At 35.4% G+C, this 22,937-nt stretch overlaps 1 protein-coding gene across 1 annotated transcript in view; it reads left to right on the top strand.

Annotated features, from left to right (window-relative positions):
- Window positions 1–22,937, top strand: part of NEK10 (NIMA related kinase 10) — a 65,074-nt gene that overhangs the window by 38,257 nt on the left and 3,880 nt on the right. Inside the window, 7 exon segments of the mRNA XM_033519228.1 lie at window positions 7,414–7,534; window positions 7,537–7,587; window positions 7,674–7,760; window positions 15,075–15,123; window positions 16,595–16,632; window positions 19,508–19,608; window positions 22,670–22,780. Coding sequence (XP_033375119.1) covers window positions 7,414–7,534; window positions 7,537–7,587; window positions 7,674–7,760; window positions 15,075–15,123; window positions 16,595–16,632; window positions 19,508–19,608; window positions 22,670–22,780 — 558 coding nt within the window.

Genomic DNA, 22,937 nt, shown 5'->3' with positions numbered 1-22,937 from the left:
ACATGGTACAGAGGACCCAAACAAGTAAAAATAATGGCAATAATTCTGTCTCATGTAGCACCTTTAATTTCAAGGTGATGAATGTTGTATTTTCATGCTTTGGGTAGGAAGAGGTGGAGAGGAAAAAGGTAGTTTGTGTAAGGTCACCAAACAGACCAGTAGCAAATTTGAGTTTTCTGTGTTCCAAGGCAAGTATAAATCTCAAAACAGTAGTTCATCTAACTAATGAATTTTCTTTCTAATATTTGCCTTTAAAGAGATGAGTGTATAGCCAAACAATGATTGATTGGTTTTTGAAGTATATAGATTTGAAAAATGTATTTTGTCTGTTTGGAAAGCAGTGAAAATAAGTCACTTTTACTACTTTGGAAACATATGTCTCATTACATGGGCATCATCCATTATCGTTTCATTTACTGCATATATCCTAAAAGGTTTTCAACTTTTCTCTCATTGCCACATTTTTTAATGTAAAATATACATACACATAAAACAATATAGAATGATGAATATCCAGTTCAGTCCTGTCTTTTGAATGTGGTAGAAGATAGTGCAAGTTTTATAATTGGAGTCTATCAACTAAAAATACATGACAAAATATGAGCCATTTGTACCTTCTGCTACTCTGAGAATATATTAAAAATGGGGAGACATGATAGACTACCTGGATGGTGACAATAACTTCCTTTTCTGTTTCTGCAGTTCTGATCTGTGCATAAGGCACATATATTCTGTCACATTCTTTCTCTATGCCTCTCTGTGTTCTTTGGGGATTTAAGCTTGTTTTCATTTTTGTATCAATAATGTCACTAGAATGCTCATTTCTTTTTTAAATTCATATATGCAAATCCATTTATTCAGATCCAGTTCCCAGTTACTCAAATTAATGGGGGAAAATGATGCTTACATAATGGGAAAAGCAGGTCAAACATTTTTTTCTGAGTGTGGTCTGATCTATGGGGTGTCTCCCCATGCCATGCTAGTTGGGACTAATAGGGAGTCAGAAGTCATTAACAGTGCTTGGCCTGAGCTGGTTCATTTAAGTTACCCTTAGCTGAGTGTTTTGTCCTAGTGTTCAAATGCGTGAGAATGCCCATTAGCAAGGCTGCTCTCTGCATTTTCCTCTTTTCACACTTGAACTGGTCTTTACCTAACCCAGCCTGCTGGAGAGGATGGCATATAGACCACAACGAGCCATCTCCCATCTAGACAGGATTTTTAGCTGCAGGTCAACACTGTCCCTCCCAGGCTAGATCTGTAGGTAATCAGGTGGGGTGCTACTGGACTAGGTTGATGCTGCTAGAAAACATACTCTGATTACTCTTCTTGCAGGCAGCTTGGCTACAGCCTATGCTAGGAAGTCTGCCTATCCCTCCTGCAGAGGCAGTTCAACTATTTGTTGGCTGAAAACAGTAAACAAAGCAGTGTAGCTGTTTTCAAACTATATGTAAATGACTAAATCTAAAGAACCTGACAAAACCTGAAATAGCTGACGCAGTTTCCTGAACTTTATCCATGACATAAACCTTCATACTCCACCTCTAGATGATTTTGAGCTGATTGTATTTTGTATTTTTTAAGGATCACAGCTATATGAAGGACAAAGAAACAGAACATATTTAACTAGTTTTTCACCCAGTCATTTTTCCCTCATGTCCAAATTAAGTTCTGCTCTGCTGGCAATTTTGCTAATAATCATGTTAGTTTCTAAGCATCACCACATGCATTACAAAGTAGTACTTAATTAGCAATTTGATTTGAATTAATCAAGTTTTTTTGTTAACTCAGAAAAAGACATAAAGATTGGATTAATGTTCATTTTAATTTCCTTTTCCTTTGTGTTTAGAAATAGATTTTGTGCCATTCAGTGCGTAAAATATTTTCTTTCTTAAAGCAACTGTGTGTGTATGCAGCAATTGTTTTGGTGTTGGTTAAAGCAATGAGTATGCTTAGGTTTAAAACACTTAGCATGCAACAGGTTATTAATATTTCAGAAATATAGTCCAGTAATTATGTTAGGCTAGAATATTTAAATATTTTTATTAAAATTATCACTAAAATTTTTAAAATTTTGATATAAAAATGTGGATGATCATGACCATGCACTGCTGCATACATATCCCTTTGGAAATGAGTGAGGACTCTGGAATGTCATGAAGGCTTAGCATTCCACAAATTGTTTTCTCATTCTTCCACCTTTCACTCCATTGTGACATCATTCTGTTCTGCTCTCTATGTAGCAGGTACTAGAATTTATGTCGAATGTTAAAAATGTTGGTGTGATAAAAAGAAAGAAACCTTTTTATATCTGTGCTATTTAAGTTTGGAGAATAAAGTGACAAATCAAAAACTGTTTTGAAGGTATATATATATTTTAAGAGTTGCTGAATGTTTAATTTGTTAGTGCATCAAAGCTTTTTAATAGAATAGCAGAATGTAAGGAAGAAAGACTTGTCAAAGATTATCTTGTCCATTTCCAAGCCTTAGAGTTACCTGTCACTCCCAACAGATAATTTTAAGTGTAGTGTTCAAAATTGGACCTAATTACTCCAATTGAGAATCTTCTTGGTACCAAGTAGAAAGAATACACAAATCTTCAGAATTTTTTTCTTTTTATTTACCCCAATATGATATCTACCTTTTCATAGCAGCATGGTATTGTAGTGCCATACTCTGTTTCTGATCCAGCAAAATCCCTATATCTTTTGCTGTGGAGCTTCTGTCACCAGTCCTTCTCTAGTCTGTGCATTTGTATGGTTGTTTCTCCTTGCTCACACAACTTCTCATTTTCCCTGTTTAAACTTCATCAGTTCTTTTAGTTTGTCCAGTTTCTCAAAACTCTCTTTGACACCAGCTGTCACTTTCATTGACACATCTCTGTGTATGATGTATATGCTGCAATATGATATACGATGTGAATGTATCGCAGTCCGGGCACTTTTAATAGGCACTCTGTCTACCCATTATGCAGATTATCATTGTAATTCAGTGGCAACATTGAGTGGTTTTGGAACAAGGTCAAAAAGGAGCCTGATAAATTGTGCTCACTGCCCATTTTCAGTTTAGCAAACACTCAAAGCAGTTACCCAGTCGAGTACAATTTTTAAGGTCAATTATTCATCCAACTGATCATGATTTTGTCTAGCTCACACTTCTCTAGCTTTCTTCTAAGATGTCATGAAAAACATTGTCAAAAGCCTTGATAAAACCCACATACATAACAGCTGCTTCTTGTTCCTGATGCACAGGAGCTAAAGCATCTACTCCTTTTTCCTCTTACTGAAAAAGATATATTGGTTTAGCTTGGTTTTTACCCTCGCCAATTTCATGTTAGTTATTACTTATTTTATTGGTAGTTTACCAGTGGAAATAGGTTGTCCTTTTTTTTTTTTTTTTAGTAGAAATTCAATTGACTAGCATAATGCTGTAATTGTAAATGTCTCTAATAAAGAAGATTAATTAAACACTGCAAATGCCACTAGAGAGCTCTATATTTCATGAAGACAGAAAAGTTAATTCCTTTGGACAGCAGTATGACAAAACAGAGCTAAATAAAAGATCAGTATCTTTATTTAATTCCAACCTGCTTTTTTTTGTTTTCTAAAGACTTTTAGATTCCTCTTGGAAGGAAAAACCAACAATTCAGGTTTCATTTTGCCAAAAACAAAGTATATCTCGATTTTACAGTATTGATAGTTACCACTGAAGAGATAGACAATGCAAGTATACAGGATACGAATGAAGACAGAAGTTTTCTTCATGGCTGAGACACAAATTTCCAGAGATGCTTTTGCTCAGTAATAAAGGTAGATGAATGCTGGAAAAAGATTGGTTCATAATTTGAACATTCTTTTTGTTCCCCCCTTAGCTTTCCTTTTCAACTGTATGATTTTTTATACAAAAAGGTAGAATTTGTTTCAACAATCAATCTGATGAATGGTGAAACTGAGGCACTAGTTTATAAGGGAAATGTGAAAATAAACTGATGGAGCCTCCAGAGAGATTTGTAAAATACTGGACTCTAGAATCAAGTATAGGTATGAGCACAGTTCAAATGAATAAATATAAACCTAATTCCTTTTCCAGTGTTCGGGATAATTTGAATATTCGAGTTTCATAGATTTCATAAAAAGATAAGCATCTGTCTTTCTCCTTATCTGAAAGAAGTCTCTGTGAGACTTCAAGGCATATGAAAGTGATTGTTTCAGTGTGTTGGAGAACACTATTCTCCATGTTCTTCTCAAAAAAATTATGATCTTTATATCCTTATTTCCTTATGTAAGTCATTTTGGTCCCTCTCCTATGTTGAGTAACAGTGACATTGAACTTGCATTTCATCCTCTTCTAGTCAAGGTTCTTTTGTTCTTCTAAATCACTCAGTGTCCTACTCAAAAGAGAAACAGCAATGCATATTATCCAAAATTATTAGCTATTATCTAGGTAGAGAAAGCCTATCACAATAAATTTATTCATTATTCTCAGATTAGTAATGAAATACTATAGTTTTCTATATTCAAGTATTGTGTAATTGGACCAGATTTTTTTTTATAGACAGGTTATAGCTTTACAGTTTATATAACTGCTTTAACACTTTAGGATATGTTCCAGTGATCTTTGAACAGTTTCCATGGTAGGTCTGTCAATTATTTTTAGCTTGAGGTCTGTGTAATTCCATTCAGAGATTTCAAACAGGTTTCCTTTCTTGATGGACAGTGAAATCTGTCACCAGTTGGTATCAGATGTCTTTTTGATCTTTTTCTTCCCCCCTCAGCTCTGCCTGATGTACGAGTTATTGTGAGCAATTAGTCTTTTGAGTGTGAGGTTCAATATTGAAAATGTTGAAAGGAGATTTAAGTTTGAAATGTCCCTGCAGTTTGACCCTTCTCTCTCTTTGCTTTGATTCCTTTGATGTGGAGCAGGTGAACTGGTTCTCTTCAGTAAATGTGCACTGACTGTTCAGGGCATGAGAAGTGTGTTCATGTGTGCCAGGAGTGCTCTCCAAAAGTCAATTTGAGAGTCATCCTTAGTGGTTTTCACGCCATGCTACACTGCAGTCACTGCTATTGTGGTGTCTTGGACACAACCTCAGCCCAGTACTGAAGTATAAAATGACCTTTTCCCACCTGAATTTAAAGAGAAAACTTTGGCAAGCCATCTCTTAGCTTGTTATAGGTTTGGGACTAGAACAAAGGATGGGGAAGTAGTTGAAGCAGATCATTATGCAGACAGTGGTATGTATAGTCAATGCTCAGAGATGCAGTGAAGTTTCTGAGGAGAAAGTTTCTAGTGCATTCACTCTGCTGTGTCTTAATAAAGTCAAAATACTTCATGGAAAAAACTTTGAAAGAATGTTATCTTAGATACAGGACAAATTGTCTTATGCAGACTTGGTGAGAATATAAGTACTTAGGAATGTATTATCTCCTGAAATTACTTTAATATTAAAGATACTAATTTGTTTAATTTGATATATTTTTATAATTTATCTCTTGTTCTCCTTTATCATGCTTCACTTTGACAAGATAGAGTAAAAAGAAACATGAATTTATTTGCACACAACAGAAATAACAGAAACAATATGTGAAGATTTGGAACAATAGGAGGTCATAAAAAGTTTTCCTTCAAACTATGTTGAATTACAATAGAAGCAATAGCAGGGACTGGGATTTCTATTCATTCTAGAAAAACTATAAACATCGAAGCAGCAGAGGCAGAACTTTATATGCATTAAAGAAGATGCAACTTAAATTGCATCTGAATAAAATGCGGCACTTAAATGTATCAAGCAAATAATTTGTATTCTGTGTTTTGATTTTCTTAGCTCTGCTTTGATAATGCCAGTAGCATTTGGTCATTTCAGCCTCAGTATTTCTGTGGCATCACATCTATATTGGTTTGGCACAACCTGGTTTTAGGTAGCAGGGGGACCACAGAGGCAGCTCTGGTGAGAAGTTGCTGGAAGCTTCCCACCATGTCTGGCAGGGTCAATCCCTGATGGCTCTGAAGATGGATGTGCTGCTGGCCAAAGCTGGGCCAATTAGAGAGGCTGGTAACACCTTTGTGATGACATATTTAAGAAGAAAATCAAAACAAAGTCACGGGTTTTGCTTCTAGCCAGAGAAGCGGGGGAGGTGAGACCATATGAGGGAAACCACTTGGAGACACCAAGGTCAATAGAGAAGGAGGGGCAGGAGGTGCCCTGGGCACCAGAGCAGAGATTCCTCTGCAGGCCGTGGTGAGACCGTGGTGAAGCAGCTGTGTCCCTGCAGCCCATGGGTCCATTGGGAATCAGAGATCCACTGGCAGCCCATGGGAGAGCAGGTGGATGCCTGGAAGAGGCTGTGAGCCAGTGAAAGACCTGGTGGAGAGAGAGGGCCCCTGCTTCCAGGCTGGAGCAGCCTGTCTTTGGCAGACTGCACCCCATGGAAAGCGAGACCCACGCTGCAGCGGTTTTGGGAGGACTTTGTGCCTGTGGAAGGGACTCACATTGCAGCAGGTGTGGTTTGGCTGCTGCTTGTGAGAGTGGACCCACGCTGGGGAAGTTCACAGAGTACTGTCTCCCATGGGATGGACCCCACGGCCTCACAGGGAAAGGACCCCTCTCCCAGGGCAGCAGAGGAAAATCTCAGTGATGAACTGACCAAAACCCCATGCCCTGTCTTCCTGCACTGTCAGTGAGAAGGAGGGAGGGGCTGGGGGTGAAATGGTGGTTTAAGGTCTTATTTTACCTCTTATTATCCTTCTCTGATCCTTTTACTAATAAATTTCACTTTGCAACTGAATTTGAGCCTGTTTTGCCCTTGAAATATTTCTCCCAGCCCTTATCTCACTCATGAAGCTTTCATGAACTTTTTTTTCCTGTTCTCTCCTTCACCCAGCTGTGGCAGGGGAGGATGAGCAAGTGACCCCAGTGGGTGCCTGGCATTGGGCCAGTGTCAAACCAAACAACATCGAGTTCACTTCATATTTTACTACTATCTTGACTGTTGGGCAGGTTTTGCATTGTCCAGAACTGGACTGCTGTTGGTAATCCAAGATCAAAGAGAGCACAGCTACCAATGCTTGTCCCTGGGAACCTATTACCTTTGTCCAGACTTATTTTTCCTTTGTTCAGTATTCACCTCTGCTCTGTCACTTGTTTCATTTTTCTCACTTTTAGTGCTTGTTGTGAAAAGACTGTCATCAAGAACTAAGCCTTATATGTAAAAGATAGAAATAATTTGTTTAGTTTAAGAGTTTGAAAATCTTGCTCTAAATTTAGAATCAATACCTTGAACCAGGTATTGTGCAGTCCTGGACTAAAACCTAAGTTTAGCTTCATGTGTGTATGCACAAGTGCCAATTCAATTTTTGGATTTTCTAGTGAGTGTTGGAAAAGGACAATATCTAACATTGCCTTTTTGCTCTTGTCAGAAAAATGATGAGAAGTTGAGTCTGCTTAGTGGCAGCAGTGGACCAGCTACTTGAAAAAGTGAATTTTCAGAAAATACTGACTTTCCAGTTGACAATTGTCAGTCTGCACATGGAAAAGATGAGGAAAAACATATGAAGCAATTGTGGTAGAGGATGACAGGACTATGGGGAAAGGTAAATATTAGCAAAAGAAGCATCAGGTGCTATCATGCTGGTCAGTGGTGGGTTAAAAGCTTCTTTGCTTTCATTTCTATGTGCAGGTATTTTCTCTGAATTAGACAATGAGATAGATATAGTGGACAATTCAAGCAGCTCCAGTTCAAGTAATTTGAAAGAGTCTGCTATTAGTAAGATTCTTCAAGAATGAAGTGTGCACTACTTTCAAAGAGTAAAGCAGTGGTTTAATCCAGTATATGAGGGTATTTCATTATGTGTCACAAGTTCACAATCTGTTGTTACCTAAGTAAAGGAAACAACTGTGCCTCTGTGACAGCCTTGTCCAGGTTAATACATTTGGTATCACACCCAGGACTATGTGTAGCTTGTCCCCATATTATGCAGCAGCAGATCTGAAAACTGGAATATTATTTGGCTCCTTGAGAAAGGTGGTTTTAAATTTAAACATAAGATGACTAATATTGATAAGAAACAGATGGAAGAGTGTGAAAAAGAAAGTTGAAAGAGGCAAGCTTTAACTGTCTGGAAGAATTGACTGAATGGAACTGAAGGAATGTGTATATTTTAATTAGGACAGAATTATGTGACAAAACACAGCATTAATTCTGCTTATAGTTATTTGTGGTAATCAAATTGGAAAGCACCAGCTGTGTTTGGTATAACAGGTTTTTTTGGCTTATATTTCCAATTTGAAAATTTAAAAAAACCTCAAAAAACCCCTAGCTCTAACGACTATGAGTTCACTTGCTAGATTGTGAGCTATCATGACCTACCTGTTAAATGTGATGCGATTCCGATTATAGAAAATCATTTTGTATGCATTTTGTATTAGATAAAAAAGGAGATGGTTAGAGTTAAGCAAAACTTAAGATTTCCATTGATAAAATATGGGCATGATTTAGGTGTACTTTTAAAAGGTAAAGGGAATGTAGTTGTCTGAATATAATAAAACATTATTGCTGCAAATGTCCTAGGCTTCAAAAAACCTAGAATGACATTACCTTATTTGTTTGTAATCCTATTTGGTGGCCGGATTTTATTTCATATTTTGGCCCAGGTACTGAAGGAATGTGATCTCTTTTTACTGAAATGTCTAGTCATTACTGCAGGGCAAATAAATTACTTGGTAATTCTACTTAAAATCCATTAAATCGGTTTGCTAATTGTAACTGGATAGCTTGCCATTTTGAAGGCTGGAGGACCTGAGGCTAACCAGCCCTGAGACTGTTGTCAAAGTTTTCTTAAAAAGTAATTTTAAAAACCACTTTTTTGTGGTCACTTTCTTGAGTTAAGATAGTAATGGGAGAAGGCTACAAGATAGTGGGAAGCCTTGAATAACTGTAGGAAATGACTGCGTAGAATGAAACCCTTGCGAAAAAGCAGCTTGCAGGGACAAAGTTCCATTTTGTATTCATACTTAAGAATAACACATTGTGTCTCACAGGAATGTAATTCATTGTGGGCTAGTTTAGCATTGTGCACAGAAATCTGAGGCCTTTGTGTAACTTGCCACACCCAAAGCATTAGTGGTAATGATTTCCTTGTAGGTGATTTTTATTTGTTAAAATTTAGACATTAAAAAAATACCAGATTTTCCTAATATTTGAATATTACCATGCCATATTTCCATAGTTTTAATTAAATATTTTAAGTGGAAATATTTGAATATTACCATGCCATATTGCCATAGTTTTAATTAAATATTTTAAGTGGAAAGATACAGTCAGTTCCTATCAGTTCCAGTAAGTTTAATCAGCATTTCTAAAAGTCATTATCCATTTTTCTCCTGCCAAAGAATCTAATTATTATATAGATACTTCAGGATTGCTTTTTCATAAAAATAACTGCAAGCTCACATTCATAGATCAGCTGTAGTTTCTACTTCATGCTGAAGTCAGTGTTTTAGATAAGTTGTGATTGATGCTGGCAAATGTTTCTACTTTTCAGGGGTAAAGAAAAAATAGCTTAAAGAAAAATAATTCTAAATTCAGGATAATTGGGTATTGCTTGAGATATGCTCCTTTTGTTAATAATAAGTGGCTAACAGAGTTTGAATTATCAGCATGGTTTTGTCAAGCATGTCAGCATTACAAGGGAAAATGTGATCTAGCTAACTTGGAAACTGTTAACAGGAAGATGAGAGTTAGTTTCAAGTATATTGATGAGGATCGTGAAAGGATTTGTCTAATCATGCTGTCATCACATCATTCTCAGAGAAAACATGATCATTCTAATTTAAAAGTAGAGTGGTATTTTGCAAAAAGGTGTGATATGCTGAGCTGTTCAATAGCAGAGAAACTGGTATGGATTTGTCAGTGTAATAGGGGTAAGCTTTTTTTTATAGTCCAATATTGTCATAATGTTTTTAATGACTTTGCATACTCAGTGTTTCTCAACTCTGCTTTAACAAAAGGAATATTCTTCTTAATATAGTATGTATAGGCAATGTATTTCTGCAAGACCAGCTCCTTTAAGAGTTCCCAAGATTGCCAAGTGCAGGGTGTGGAGATTCTGGATTAGTTGCTCCTGGTACTTGAAATGATTAATCCTACAGGAACAAGAATCTACACATTTCAGAAGCATAGAGGCATCAGTGACAGATGCATATTTCTTCTCCTGAAGTCATTATAATTTCAAATTATAAAGATTGACAGAGGGTAGGGACATACTGAGTCAAAAAGCTGTGAAGAATGATGGGATGCTAACAGTTTATTAGTTGCACTTTTTTTCTTAGTTTAAAATTACACTGTTCCCAAATTTACCTTAGCTTAGTCATAGTAAAGGTTTTTTACTTGCATTTGGTATACAGGGTAATCATACCTTCACTTCTGTTGGTAAAACCAAATAGCAGGAAATTATGTAATATGTCGTTATGCATAGTAGTCCATCAGAGCTGGTGTGTCTATTGAGTGAGAGTTGAAAAATTTACTTTTTGTCTGGGAATACTCTTTTGGACAATATTTTTTGTTTCTCTTACTCATCTTCATTTAATCACAATCAGGACAGTGTCCTAAATACATTGAAAGATATTTCTGTGTAAAATGTGCTATTGGGAAACCATGGTCTAAGGACTTTATGTACTCCTAACCTCCCTCCCAATATAGAGGTAGCATGCAATAGATTCTTTTGGGAATTGCTCAGCCTTTTCAAGAGATTAAGAAGTCTCAAAACATGGTCTTGTGTTGCTGCTGTATCTTGTTTAAAAGTTTTTCTCTTACATCATAATTTCATTTATGTTTCCACTATTTGGAGGAATCTCTGCACTTAATATATCTTGTGACCAATAAGCACAGACATTGATATTCAGGATTCCTTTCCTGAATTTCTGCAACCCAATAGTATTCAAAGTTACCATGTAATGAAGACAGCACAGGTCTGCCTGAACAATATTCTAGTGATGTAACTCTAAAAGGGTCTCCTATATCTTTCCTTGAGAAATGCACCTGGTTTACACAGTGCCAGGACTTGAAACTTGTTCAGGTAGTGCTCATATCCAGTTGAATAATTGGGGATTTCTAGAACTAGGATACTCTCAAAATAAAAATTCTGTGTGTTGTATGTAGCAAGTGATTTGGCTCACTATTTAAGTCATGAGTTTAGGTCATCACTTAGCTCCAAATCTAACTACTTTTGAGGATAACAACAAACACGTTATCAAATCAACAAACACCTGTTCAGTAATGTAATTTGTTTTCTAGAGCCTGTAATTTAGACTACATTGCAGGCAGCTACCTTATATCTTGAAAGTTGTGGTCACAGAGATGAGCCTTTTTTTTTTTTTTTTTTTAAATTTAATTAAGACCAGTTGTATTTGATGGATTTGGTGACTTGAGAAGACATTTCTTCTTTAGATAAGATGACTAGATAATTTGGTAAACTTTTGGAATAAGATTGTCTGACATCTGCTATATAAGATTTTCTGGTTTTAGATTGTGAGGAGAAAGCATAGGGAGTTTCTTGCAAATTTTTATTGCACCAAGAAACCTATCACTTCTCAATGGGCTGTCTGTGAAGAACTTTGGAGACCTTAGTGTTTTGTAGGCTTACTTTTTCTCATTTGTCTAAGATTCAGATTTCTCTTGAGACCTCAGGCTAATGGGATTTTGTTGAAGACAATCAGCCAAGTTCTGGTTTTCCTGTGTGATGCCTGAGTTAAGTTTGAAGTATGTTTATATCAACTTCTGTTGCTGTACAGTGTAGCAGTGGAATCACTGCTAGCAAGAAAAACACTTGGTTGTTTGCTCTGCAAAACAGCTTAATTAACTTGGCTGGGATTGTCCATTCCAGTGTACAGTGATTTGAAGGGCAGCTTACTAAGAGTATTTTGAATAAATAAAGGTTCCACCTTTATTTATTATAAATTCCACCTTTCTCCTGAAATGATTGTTGAGATGTCATTCAAAAAATCACTCCCCTTGCTTCAATTTAATTCAAGGAGATGTACTGAAGTTCTCTGCTAATACAAAATCTTGATTCAATTTTCCTGCCAGTCTGATCAAACTTGAAAAGGTTTTCAGAGGTTTTGGTTTTTAGATACCATTGAAGTGAAAGTTAAATCCAAAGCAGAAGTTACTATCTTCTCAGGTTTTTCTGATCTCTATTACGTTACCAACTCTTTCCTTGCAATTGCCTGTTTAGGTGCCTGCAAGAGCAAAACTCTAAACTTCACATTAAAATGTGATTTTTACTGATTTCGATGCATGTTAAGAAGTTAAAGTCTTAGAAGTTGCTCTAATTACATCAGCTGCTGAAGACCAAAGTAGCAGGCAGAGAAATTATTTGTGCTTCATTTGATACTTTTTTTTATGTCCCCAAGGAATCTGCATAGAGCTACTCAGAAGAGGGAGGCTGATGTGAATTGAAAGCTTTGGCTTTTGTGTCGCTTTCACATTCTAACAAGAGTGGGCACAGAACAGGAGAGAGATGGAGGGCTTGTATTTCATTTTCCTTGAGATCATCTTGAACTGAAACATGCCCTCTTGCAAGGCATTTGAACAAAACGTATTGCCTTGCTCTTCCTATCCATGTCAAAGGAGTAGTCATGGTAAAAGGCAATATGGTCCCGGTAAGCCTGAGCTGAACATCGGGATACACTCCTGATGTGCTCCATGCCTTATGTGAGTTAACTTGCCTACACATCTGTGCTGTTTCTTACTCCCTGACTGGCTCTGTATGATTAGCGTAACTCATACACAGAAGACTAGGTATTATGAATAAAGTTATTAGTGTTCCTTGGGAGGGGTTACACATGGGAGTGTGTTTGTTACATTGATTTTTACATGTTTGAGTCTCCTAGTTATTAAGTAAATTATTTTCCTGTGTTTTCATAGTGAGTAACATAATGAGATTCCTCTCTCAGATCTAGCTGCTCAGTGGGTCTCTGGCATAATATAATAAGCAATAAAAATAGTCCTGAAGGGTGTTTACTATTGTTTAGTGATGTTCATCATCTTTGGGGCTTTGTTTTTTAGCATTAATAAGTATTTTTCTAACTTTAGCATATGAATCAGAAAATATTGCATCTCTGCTGTGTACAGTGAGTGGTGAGACAGACTCTTTGGTGTGAAATATCATGCACTTGTAAATACACTCATGAGATGGCAGATTAGCAAGTCAAATGTGGTGAGTCATCAAACTGATCAAGCAAATTTGGATACAAGCCCTTTACTGATAAGAGACCATTTATTTGAAACAGCCAAAGGGTATAGTATTTCAAACCCAATTTTGTATGTGAGTACTTGAATAGGGGAGTTGTTTTTTGTAAAATTCTAGCAAACAGCTGTGTTCACACTTAGCTTTTTAGCCAAGTGGCTTTTGTTGCAGATTTTCTTGCATATATTCACATAATACATTATGGTATTTGCTGTGACAGAGTGTCTGAGGTTGTAACTCAAAATCCTTACCCCAAGCAACATGACTCACATTCATTCAGATCTTCTACTTTTGTAAATGTGTTATTGTGTCTCTGTCCTAAGCAGGTAAAAAATCTGTTCCTTGAGTAGGCACAAAAATCTTTTTCATTTCACTTCACTTTCTAGGCAGTGAGCACTCTCTTTTTCTATTTTTCTGTCTCATTAACAAAGTTAATTGAAGAACTTTTGCTTCTATAAGGGCCTAGTTTATTTGCTATTATGTAATTCAGATGCTCTTATCAAGTAGTCTTTTGTGCTAGCAATCACAGAATTTTGGTATCTGTTTTGCTAAGCAAAACATCAGCAAGGATTAAAATGTTTCTTTTTCTTTCATTCTCTCTCTGTCTCTGTGTCTTTTTTTTTAGGGAGACAAATTTGGCCTAAAGATGTATAATTTCTTTTGGTTTTAAAGTGAATTCAGTTTGACAGATGAAAGCCTCCTTCAGATTTTTTTTTTTTTTAATTCAGAGGATCTCAGAAAAATAGGAAAAATATTTCAGAGTACAACACAAAAGTATGTTTTAACGTGAAAAGATGTAAGACTCAGAAATATGTTTGTTCTACAGTTGCTTAAAACAAATATAACTGCTGTAACAAGCAATGGGAAAACTAGTTTAAGTCTGACATAAAATCTTTTTTTCTTATCTGTTGGTTGAGTGATTAGATGCCTCTGTTCTTGTTTAGTGATAATGATGCTACTAGTGTGGAAAAAAATCTCATGTAGACAAAGATGCAGGCCTTTTATTAAAATACATTAATTGTATGGGAAAATTGTAAGAATATCCTAATCTTGCTACTCAGACTTTCAGTTAGCAGAATTATCTTTTCATTAAACATACACTCAATCAAAATGTGATACCAGGCTGGTCTCAAATTACCATCCAAATTACCATCAAAAGAATGGTTTTACAGGAATGATTTAAGACAAATGCTTAAGACTAATATTTGCTTTAAGGCAAAACTTTCCAAGTGCATAAATAATAGATGTTGTCAAACATTAGCTTTACTTCACATTTTTTTGCAGTATGCAATAAATTATTTCAATGTTTACTTTCACTTTTATTGCTGATTAGATGTTGGACCAATAACTGGTCATACTGCTGTCTTCAAGGTCTTGACTTCAGTAGGATTATTTGAGAAGAAAGGTATTGCATATGTTATTGCATATAGATAGCCAGCTAGTGGAATGGTGGCAGTAAATCTCTGGTGGACCTTTAAGAAATTAGGAAAATATTCTATCTCCTTATCCACACTAGAGACAATGTTGTGGCTATAGTGGAAAAATGCAAATCCAAGTACATATTCTGTGGACATCTAATCAGGATGTGTTACTTTCTGTAACAATTTTCTGAAATAATTTATAAAAGTACTCTGTTGGGCTGAGATTTTTGTTATGATGCAAACAAATCTTTGATATATCAGACAGCAACTTGATAGTCAAGTAGGGATTTGGAGTTTGTTTAATGCTGTTTTTAGAAGTTATTTTGATACCATGTCTGGGAATAGAAGATACTAACATGCATGTTGTGGGTTTCTTTTAAGCAGAAAATAATATTTATGTGTTCATTTCAGGTATAATTAAACAAAGTTTTAGTGCTTCTGAAAAATAACCTCAGATAAGGTAGGAGTGATTTATGATTTTAGTATAATTGACCATTGTTACTATCAACTCCAGTTGGTTGTTTCACAGTGGAGCTGTGTCTTCATGAAATATGTCCTTTATGGCTTCATTTTACCTCAGCCTAGGACACTTACTCTGCTTGATGATATTCTTAAAGGGTGTTTACACACAGCAGCTTTACATGATAAATAGCTTTTACAATGGACCTTGCTAATGAAGTTTAATCTGACACCAGCTGATTAGCCAAATTCTGTTTTTATATTTTTAAGCAGACTTTTTTCCATAGAAAAATGTGCTTGTGTATTTGATGGTGTAGAGTATGTTGTAGTAGTGTAGAGGAGTATCTTGGCCCTTTGAACTCCTCTAGACTTTCTGTATAAACATAGACGCCCATTTCTTGCATTTTGGAGGCCTCATGTCCTTCAAAAAGTAAACAAACAGAAGCAGGATATGTCATATCCCTCTTCTAAAGATATTCCTTTTCCTTCTGTTTCTTCAGTAATGCATCAAGTACATTCTCGACCATTATTTTTTTCTTTGGCACCACTCTGAAATCCTCTTGTTTCTTAATTTCTGCTCTTCTTTTATATCTGGAAAAAACTCTAAAAATCACTCTTTGCTGTGTCTGCCTCCTGAAAATTTTTTTTAGTTTACCTTTAACTGGGCTAAGTAAGTATTTATAATGATAGCATTGTTTATTTTCCTGTTGATTCAAGTGCAAGATTTTATTTTTGCTTTCAGAATGGTTCTTAGCATAACACCATCCAATCTCCCATTTATTACTTTCTAGCCTTACATTTAGTCCTGTTGCAGTCAGTAGTGGCAGCCTCCCCATGCTTGAGCATTGAAGAAAGCACATTTTCTTTCTCTTTGTAGAAATTCACTACTATACAAATCTCTTCCCCTCATATAATGATTAGCAAAACTATTTCCTTATCTTAATTTATAACTACTCCTTGAAACTAGTTTTCCCTACTGCCACAAAAATAGATAAAAATTCTTGCCATACTTGGGCTATGGAGGCTGCCATCCATCAGGACATCATGTTTGTTCTTTTAGTTACCTGGTGTCCATGGTGTACTCATTTGTTATTGCTTATCTCAGCTAGTGAAATCTGCAGGCTGGCAAAGTATTTGTCTAGAGTTTAGGGAAGGATGTAGAATTGAAACATGTAAACCTGTATTTCTAGCGTTGAGGTATTGCTACCCTGGTGCTGTAATACCAATTTTTTCCCCACCTTACTAGTACTGCCCAAGGAAAGAAACTTTGGTTTAGTAGAAGTCATTCTATTTTGGACATGCAGAGTAAACCAGCCTTTATGTGACTTAAAAATGCACAATTGTAAACTAGTGAATTTGGACAGATTTCCTTTAGAGGAAACATGACAAGGAGTCAGGGAATACTGTATTTTCTCAACAATCATTGATGCCGAATGCAATTAAAACCTTTTTCTTTTTTTTAGTAATGATAGAGATTATGTTGACAGTTCTGGATCAAGACTGTGATCAGGTAATTTTGAACTTGTAAGAAATTCAAACTTAAACCTAACGATTTTCAAGTTTTTGAACATTATTACATTATTCTCCTGTTGCATATAGAGTGTTTCCTCTTTCATTTCTTCCTCTTTAGTGCCTATTGATCTGCTTTTGAGAGTACCTTCACTCACCCGCAGGTTCCACACTAAGAAAATCGAGCGCTTGTTCATGATGAGATGGCAGTTTCATGGTCTACCAGTTGTAGTTCTTTGCAATTTGAAATATCAGTGGTTTATAATTGTATTTTAAAGTGTTAGAAAAAGAGATAATTATATTTGACATACAAATATGTTATTTGAAGTATCATTAAGGTGGTTCTTAAAAGTATGAATTCCAATATGAATCAGTAAAATCTCCTGTTAATTGTCATTATCCCAGCCAAACTTCTGCTGAATGCAATGGGAATTTCTCCTGAAAAATGAATATTTCATATAGCCATTGCAAATTATCATGTATTTATGCATCATGATCGATGAAACGAGTTTTCTCTTTGAAGTACTTTTCCTTTTACTGAGAAGCTTCACTTGCCGTAAGTCACTAAGCTGTGATTTCAGAATACATATTGTGTGAATTAAATAATATTTGAAATAAAACTATTTTGATCAGTTAAGAGATTGATCTTCACAAAAAAAAAATGGTTGTTGTCTGTACTAAGTTCTATTTTACAGCTTTCAATACAGAAACTGTATTAAGAATTTAAATTATGAAGTACAGATCCAAATTTGATGTCGACCTTCTGTCGTTTCAGTGCTGTTTGCTAAAGGGTGCCATATAATAACAGCACAGTTTAAACTTAATGTCTGCAAGCTATAATGATCTACAGAAAAATACTTTAGTCTTTGTTTATATTTTCAGTCCTGGGAGTAATTTGAGTAAATCCATTATCTTTTGTCAGTGATGTTTTCCTTTTGGTTAAAAGTCTTAAAAGATTTGGCCAAGTCTTCAGCAGCTATTCACACATGTGCCCTCATTTTTCAAATAATGCTGTATTTCTATATTTAGAAAAAAAACCCAGACAAGGAACTTGAAGTTGTCTGGAGTGTATGGACTCCATGGGAACTCCTGAAGTCTTTGAAGCACACAGATACTACAAGTAGACATTAAATCTGGTCCTTCTATGCTTTAAATCATATTGTTGCTATCATACTAGAAAACAGAAAAAGTTCCATAAGTTGAATAACAGGGAAATCCAAATTATGTCCTACTTGGTCATTTCTGTTTGCTGTTATTCCAGACATATTTCTATTCAGAAAAAAAAAAAAGAAATTGAAGACCTACGAAAGAAAATACTCTGATTTACTTACTTTTGGTTTGTAATACAAGCCACTGACAGGAGAAGAGACAAATACCGCAGAACAGGGAGCAGTGAAAAAGGGAACATGTCAAAGAGGTAAAGGTTTTATTAGTGTCCCCATATAACTGAAGATTTTAAGGTTATAATGACAAGACCACACTGGGTTCTTTTGGGCCTTGAATATAGCAATATTGAAGCTGTTGTTAGAGAGCCGAAAATGAAGAAGAAGGGCTAAATCAAAATTATTCTTCTGGTGGCATATATTTTATATTATTATAGGATGGCTTCCTCTGTTACCTTGAGCAGAACCAACTTACATTTTTCTTTAATTGACTGAGAGGAAATGCAAAGCTTCTTTTCCTCTTACTGATTATTAAGAGAAGACCTAGGGAAAATATGTCAATCTGAATTTCACTTGACTTTCTCAAGACATCTGCCAAAAGGCAAAAAACCCCAGCAACACCAATGATGTTGTCTTCCTGATCCTATTAAAAATGTGTCTCCCTGTGGCAGAGAAGAATGTTTTCTTTATCACTTTATTTCTGTGAAAGCACAGTTCAGATCTGGATGGTCTTTAGACACTAATGTTTGTGAATGTCTTTCTTCTTATTAAATTAGCCAGCACAGAAATTCATCAGTAAAAAAGCGGTAATAGTTGTGTTGTGGACTAGTTAATGTTGGTATTTAGATTTCATCACCCTCTCAGTAGAATTTTTAAGCTTGACATAAGATCACTTTGAAAAAAAAAGGAAAAAGTTTCTGTTGTTGTAGATTTATACATAAGACTTGACGATCCTCAGGGTGTTTCTGTGAGATTAAATGTTAGAATACCTAAATTAGCCTCTGAAGTGTAGTTTAGAGATAATTGTATTTAAGAGAGGTACAGGGCTGCTGGCTGAAGTTCAATTCTGTGGCCAAAGCTCTTTGCTTAGCTTCAGGTCTAATAGTCAACTTGGAAAGATTATTTTGTGGACTAATGTTCTTAGTGATACGCTAAATGTTTTATAGTGGAAGTCTGCTGATATGCTTTTATTTAATCTCTGGGCCTGACAACGTGTATGACTTTTATACACAAGATAAAAAATCCTAAACAATAAATTTACTTCATTAAACTGGTCCACATCAAACATATTATTATAATCCTTAGGGTAGATTGAAAATAAATTTCATAACATCAAAATATGTGTAAAAAATACTTTGTGTTAGTCTATGTAAAAAAAAGTCAGTTAATAAAATTATGTTTATCATATATTTAGACTTTTGAATAAATGTGGCAAATTTTAACAATAGTTAAGGTACATTAATACTGCTTTTCTCATAGAGTAATTTAGTGATTCAGAGAAAGGGATTTTCTTTTACAACACATTGTCACTTACATTGTCTAAATTTTTAACATTTTAGATTATCCTTTTTTTTCTTCCCAGCATTATTAAGAAAACAAGTCAAGCATTTCAGCTTGGTATTTACGTCTGCAAAGTTTTAAACTCTGTATGCTATTAACGTACTAAGGCACCAAAATGAGCTGCCCTCCTGATTTTACTCTTGTCATCTACAGCATTGGCAGGAATTGCTGTATCACAAAGGAAAGTGAGTCAGATCAGTGACCCTGTTCAGCAGATTCTTATTCAGCTGCACAAAATTATCTTCATCACTCAAGTATGCATTGCTGTTGCTTCTGACATTCTGTACTTTTTAGTCATTTGTTGTTGTCAAAATGATGTTACTGCAAAGTGCTGCTAATTTAGTTACTGTTCTTTAAAAACAACAGAACTTGACATTTTTGCAGATGGCAGGATGCTTTAAAAATATATCATTAAAATAAAGACTAACTTTGAATATTAGTATGTGGAGGATGGAAATAATTGAGTCATATGAAAAAAAAAAGCTGTGGCTCACCTCAGAAAAATGGATTGTACAGTAAAGTATTTTTACAACGTTCTGTCATGCCAGCAATATGACTACTTAAGGTGATAATATCATTTACTGATATGGAGTGTTAATAAAATGCTTTCCTCTGTAGCAATAGTTTTGAAATAACTTTGAAGTTATATTTTAATTATCAGTACATAGTAATACTGTCTTGGGAATTTTAGTGCAATAGATGAAATCCTGAATATGTTAACTATTTTGAAATGTCAGATATTTTTCAAATTTAAGACTTGTTTTAAAACTAGGTTCAACTATTTCATAGTGAGAGAGAGCTGAAGTTTTTTCATGCTGACTCCGAAGCAAAAATGGAGCTGAGCTGATACAAAATCTGCCTTGAACTCTCACCTGAAAATGTGATTGGAACCTGTTTATTCTGCAGAAAGATGGCTACCATGCAGCTTTTTGAAAAATTTGCTATTATTAAATAAACAGCTTTTTATTTTCCAAAATGAAGCATTGGAACATTACATTTGGCATGTGGTGTTTATCACCTCAGGGCTTTTGAGATTGATCAGCCAAGTTTGGTTTTGTTTAGAACAGAATAACATAACTGAACTTGGGTGTGCTTTACATGTCTCTCTTTTGTTGTTTCTTTTTCGTTTTAGCTGTCAAGCTTACCAAAACAGGTAATACAAGAATTGAATTATCAAAAACAAAGGAAACAAACATTATTTAAAATAATTGGAAACTATATCCTTCTCCTATCAGCAGAAATGAGGCGGTTCAGTTTTTTCATGCTCTATTAAGAGTATGTCCAAGGTGCTTGTTAGTGAACTAATCCCCTCTGTTGAAGAAGGCTTTCTTAAGTGGCTTACTAATTAACATGAGTTATTGTAATGTGAATGCTCAAGAACTGAGAGTTAACAGCAAATCAAAAACTGGCTCAGACTTGACCACTGAAGCAGTAGGAACAGCTTTTCTCTGATTTCAGAGAAACCCGTATGCGTACCTGTACTTGCTTATTATGTTCCATATGCCTTCCTTGCACTTGTTTATGTTCTTACAAATCTAAGGTCGAGTATTTTTTATAATACATAGCTGTTTTCTCAAACTGTTACATATTCCAGCTGACAGGTCTAAACTGAAGTTTGCAAGGAAGAGTTCTTGCCTGTTAGTTCTTGGCTGCCAGCAGCCACCCCTGTTTCCATGGGAACAAGAATCCAAGTGATCTCTGGAAAACAATGTGAGAGAAAGATTTTTAAAAAGCATTATGTAAATGCTTGGCTTTTTCTTTTTTTCTTTACTTTTTTTTTTTTTTTTTTTAACTGATCTGACAACAGATTTCATTAAAACAAAAGCTAAAACTGAACACTAGTGCCCAAGGCAACTCCCAGGTTTCTCAAGCACTGAACTTGTTCCTTACCAATTCTGCTTCAGAATATCCCAGTATCCCCATGGTACATTAACTACACACGGTTGATTGCAGTGCTGTGTAATCCATGGAATATGTTGCTGGCCTTTCCTAAGGCATCTTTTCTTTACTCTCTTATAGGCTAGGGAACATTGAACTTCTGACTTAAAGCATATGTGTAAGGCCTAATCTGCATGAAGAGTAATATCTGTCTGTAAAAAAAAATATTAAAAAAAATAATCTGCATGTCAGCAGCTGTCTGGAGAAGTCTTTTGTGCTTAACATGTGACTTTGATTCCTGGTTTGTCAGAGCAAATCAGGACTCCTGTGAGGCCGATAAAACTGCTCTGGATTTATATCTGTCTAAGAGCAGTAATTTGTTCAGTGGGATAAACGTCTTTATAATGTGTAGTATGTCAATGTTTGAATGTGAATCATTAGTGGTCACCCCTCCCCAAATAGTCAAAAAGCTTCCTGAATTCAGCAGAGTGGCACTTCATGAATTTACATCAACTAAATGATTACATAGTGTATACTAAATGGGAGATAATCATAGTTTTTCAAGCAGTGTCTGCAGGTATAAACAACTGCACAGAAAGAGCATAGAAGATAAATTCAAAAGGGTAGTAACATACCACAGAATATTTGTCAGAATGCGTTGGTGTCATTGCAGTGACCAACAGCTGAAACTGTACATTTACAATTGGAGCATAAAAATTACTTTAAAGGAAAAAACATCCTTTGGACTCTCTATTGAAGACTTTAAGTACAACAGAGTACGATTTGTGGGGTTTTGGTCTGGGTTTTTGTTTTTTGTAAATACAGATGAATGATGTGTTCTTTTTCAACCAAAAAGACACAAAAGGAAAAAGTATATAAAATCAGTTATGCTTTATAGACAAGTGAAAGGTAAATTACCTCCCTCAGGAGGCTTAGAGCAAAAGGGATGCTCTGAATTGTATAGAGACCCATAGGGACCTCAAAAGAGGCCATTGAAGCTATTCTATGCACATTGAATGAAGGTCTAAGCTTCTTAATATTCCATTAATTTCAGATGGAGCAACTCATTGTAGCCATCATGAAATCTAGTGTAATGTTCTGTGAGTTTCATCTGTAGAAAATTGTCCCAAATACTAGCACTTTGATCAGGGAGGCAAATCTGGTATTATCAGTGTTAGGCTAATAATGATGTTTGACTTCAAGACTAGAAGAACAGAGTTACATGGTAAGCTAAGCCTAATGGGCAAACAAAGGAGCCTTATTATAATGTGCCATTAAATTAAGTCTTATACTGTTGTTTATCATCATGCCATTAGATAACAATGTTTCTTTTTGCAGTGTAGCTACATTTCTCAATAATGGCACTTCTGAATGGGTCATTTTATGGCAGGTGTAACTGCCATAAATAGTGAAAGTGTATTTCTTTGTTTCATGTAGCTTTCTCCAGCTTTGTGATGCAATTTGAAAAGGAGAATCATTGAAAGATTCAAGAAGTCCCTTGTCAGTCAGCAGGGCAATCCTTGTAAACTGAAATCAGAGATCAAAAAGGTGTGGTACATCATTTACTACTTGTGGTCAAGTTTGTCTCTCTTTCCATTCAATCATGCTATTGATATTAATATCACAAAAATATAAGTGTAAGAGTCCATTTTCTAAAGGAAATGTTTAGAATATTCTCTAGCTATCCTATATTTGGTAAATATGA

Source organism: Parus major, chromosome 2 (genome assembly GCF_001522545.3).
Source record: "Parus major isolate Abel chromosome 2, Parus_major1.1, whole genome shotgun sequence".
NCBI classification, from domain to species: Eukaryota; Metazoa; Chordata; class Aves; order Passeriformes; family Paridae; genus Parus; species Parus major.
Note: the sequence above shows the minus strand (reverse complement) of the source record. Positions and strands in the feature narration are given on the sequence as shown.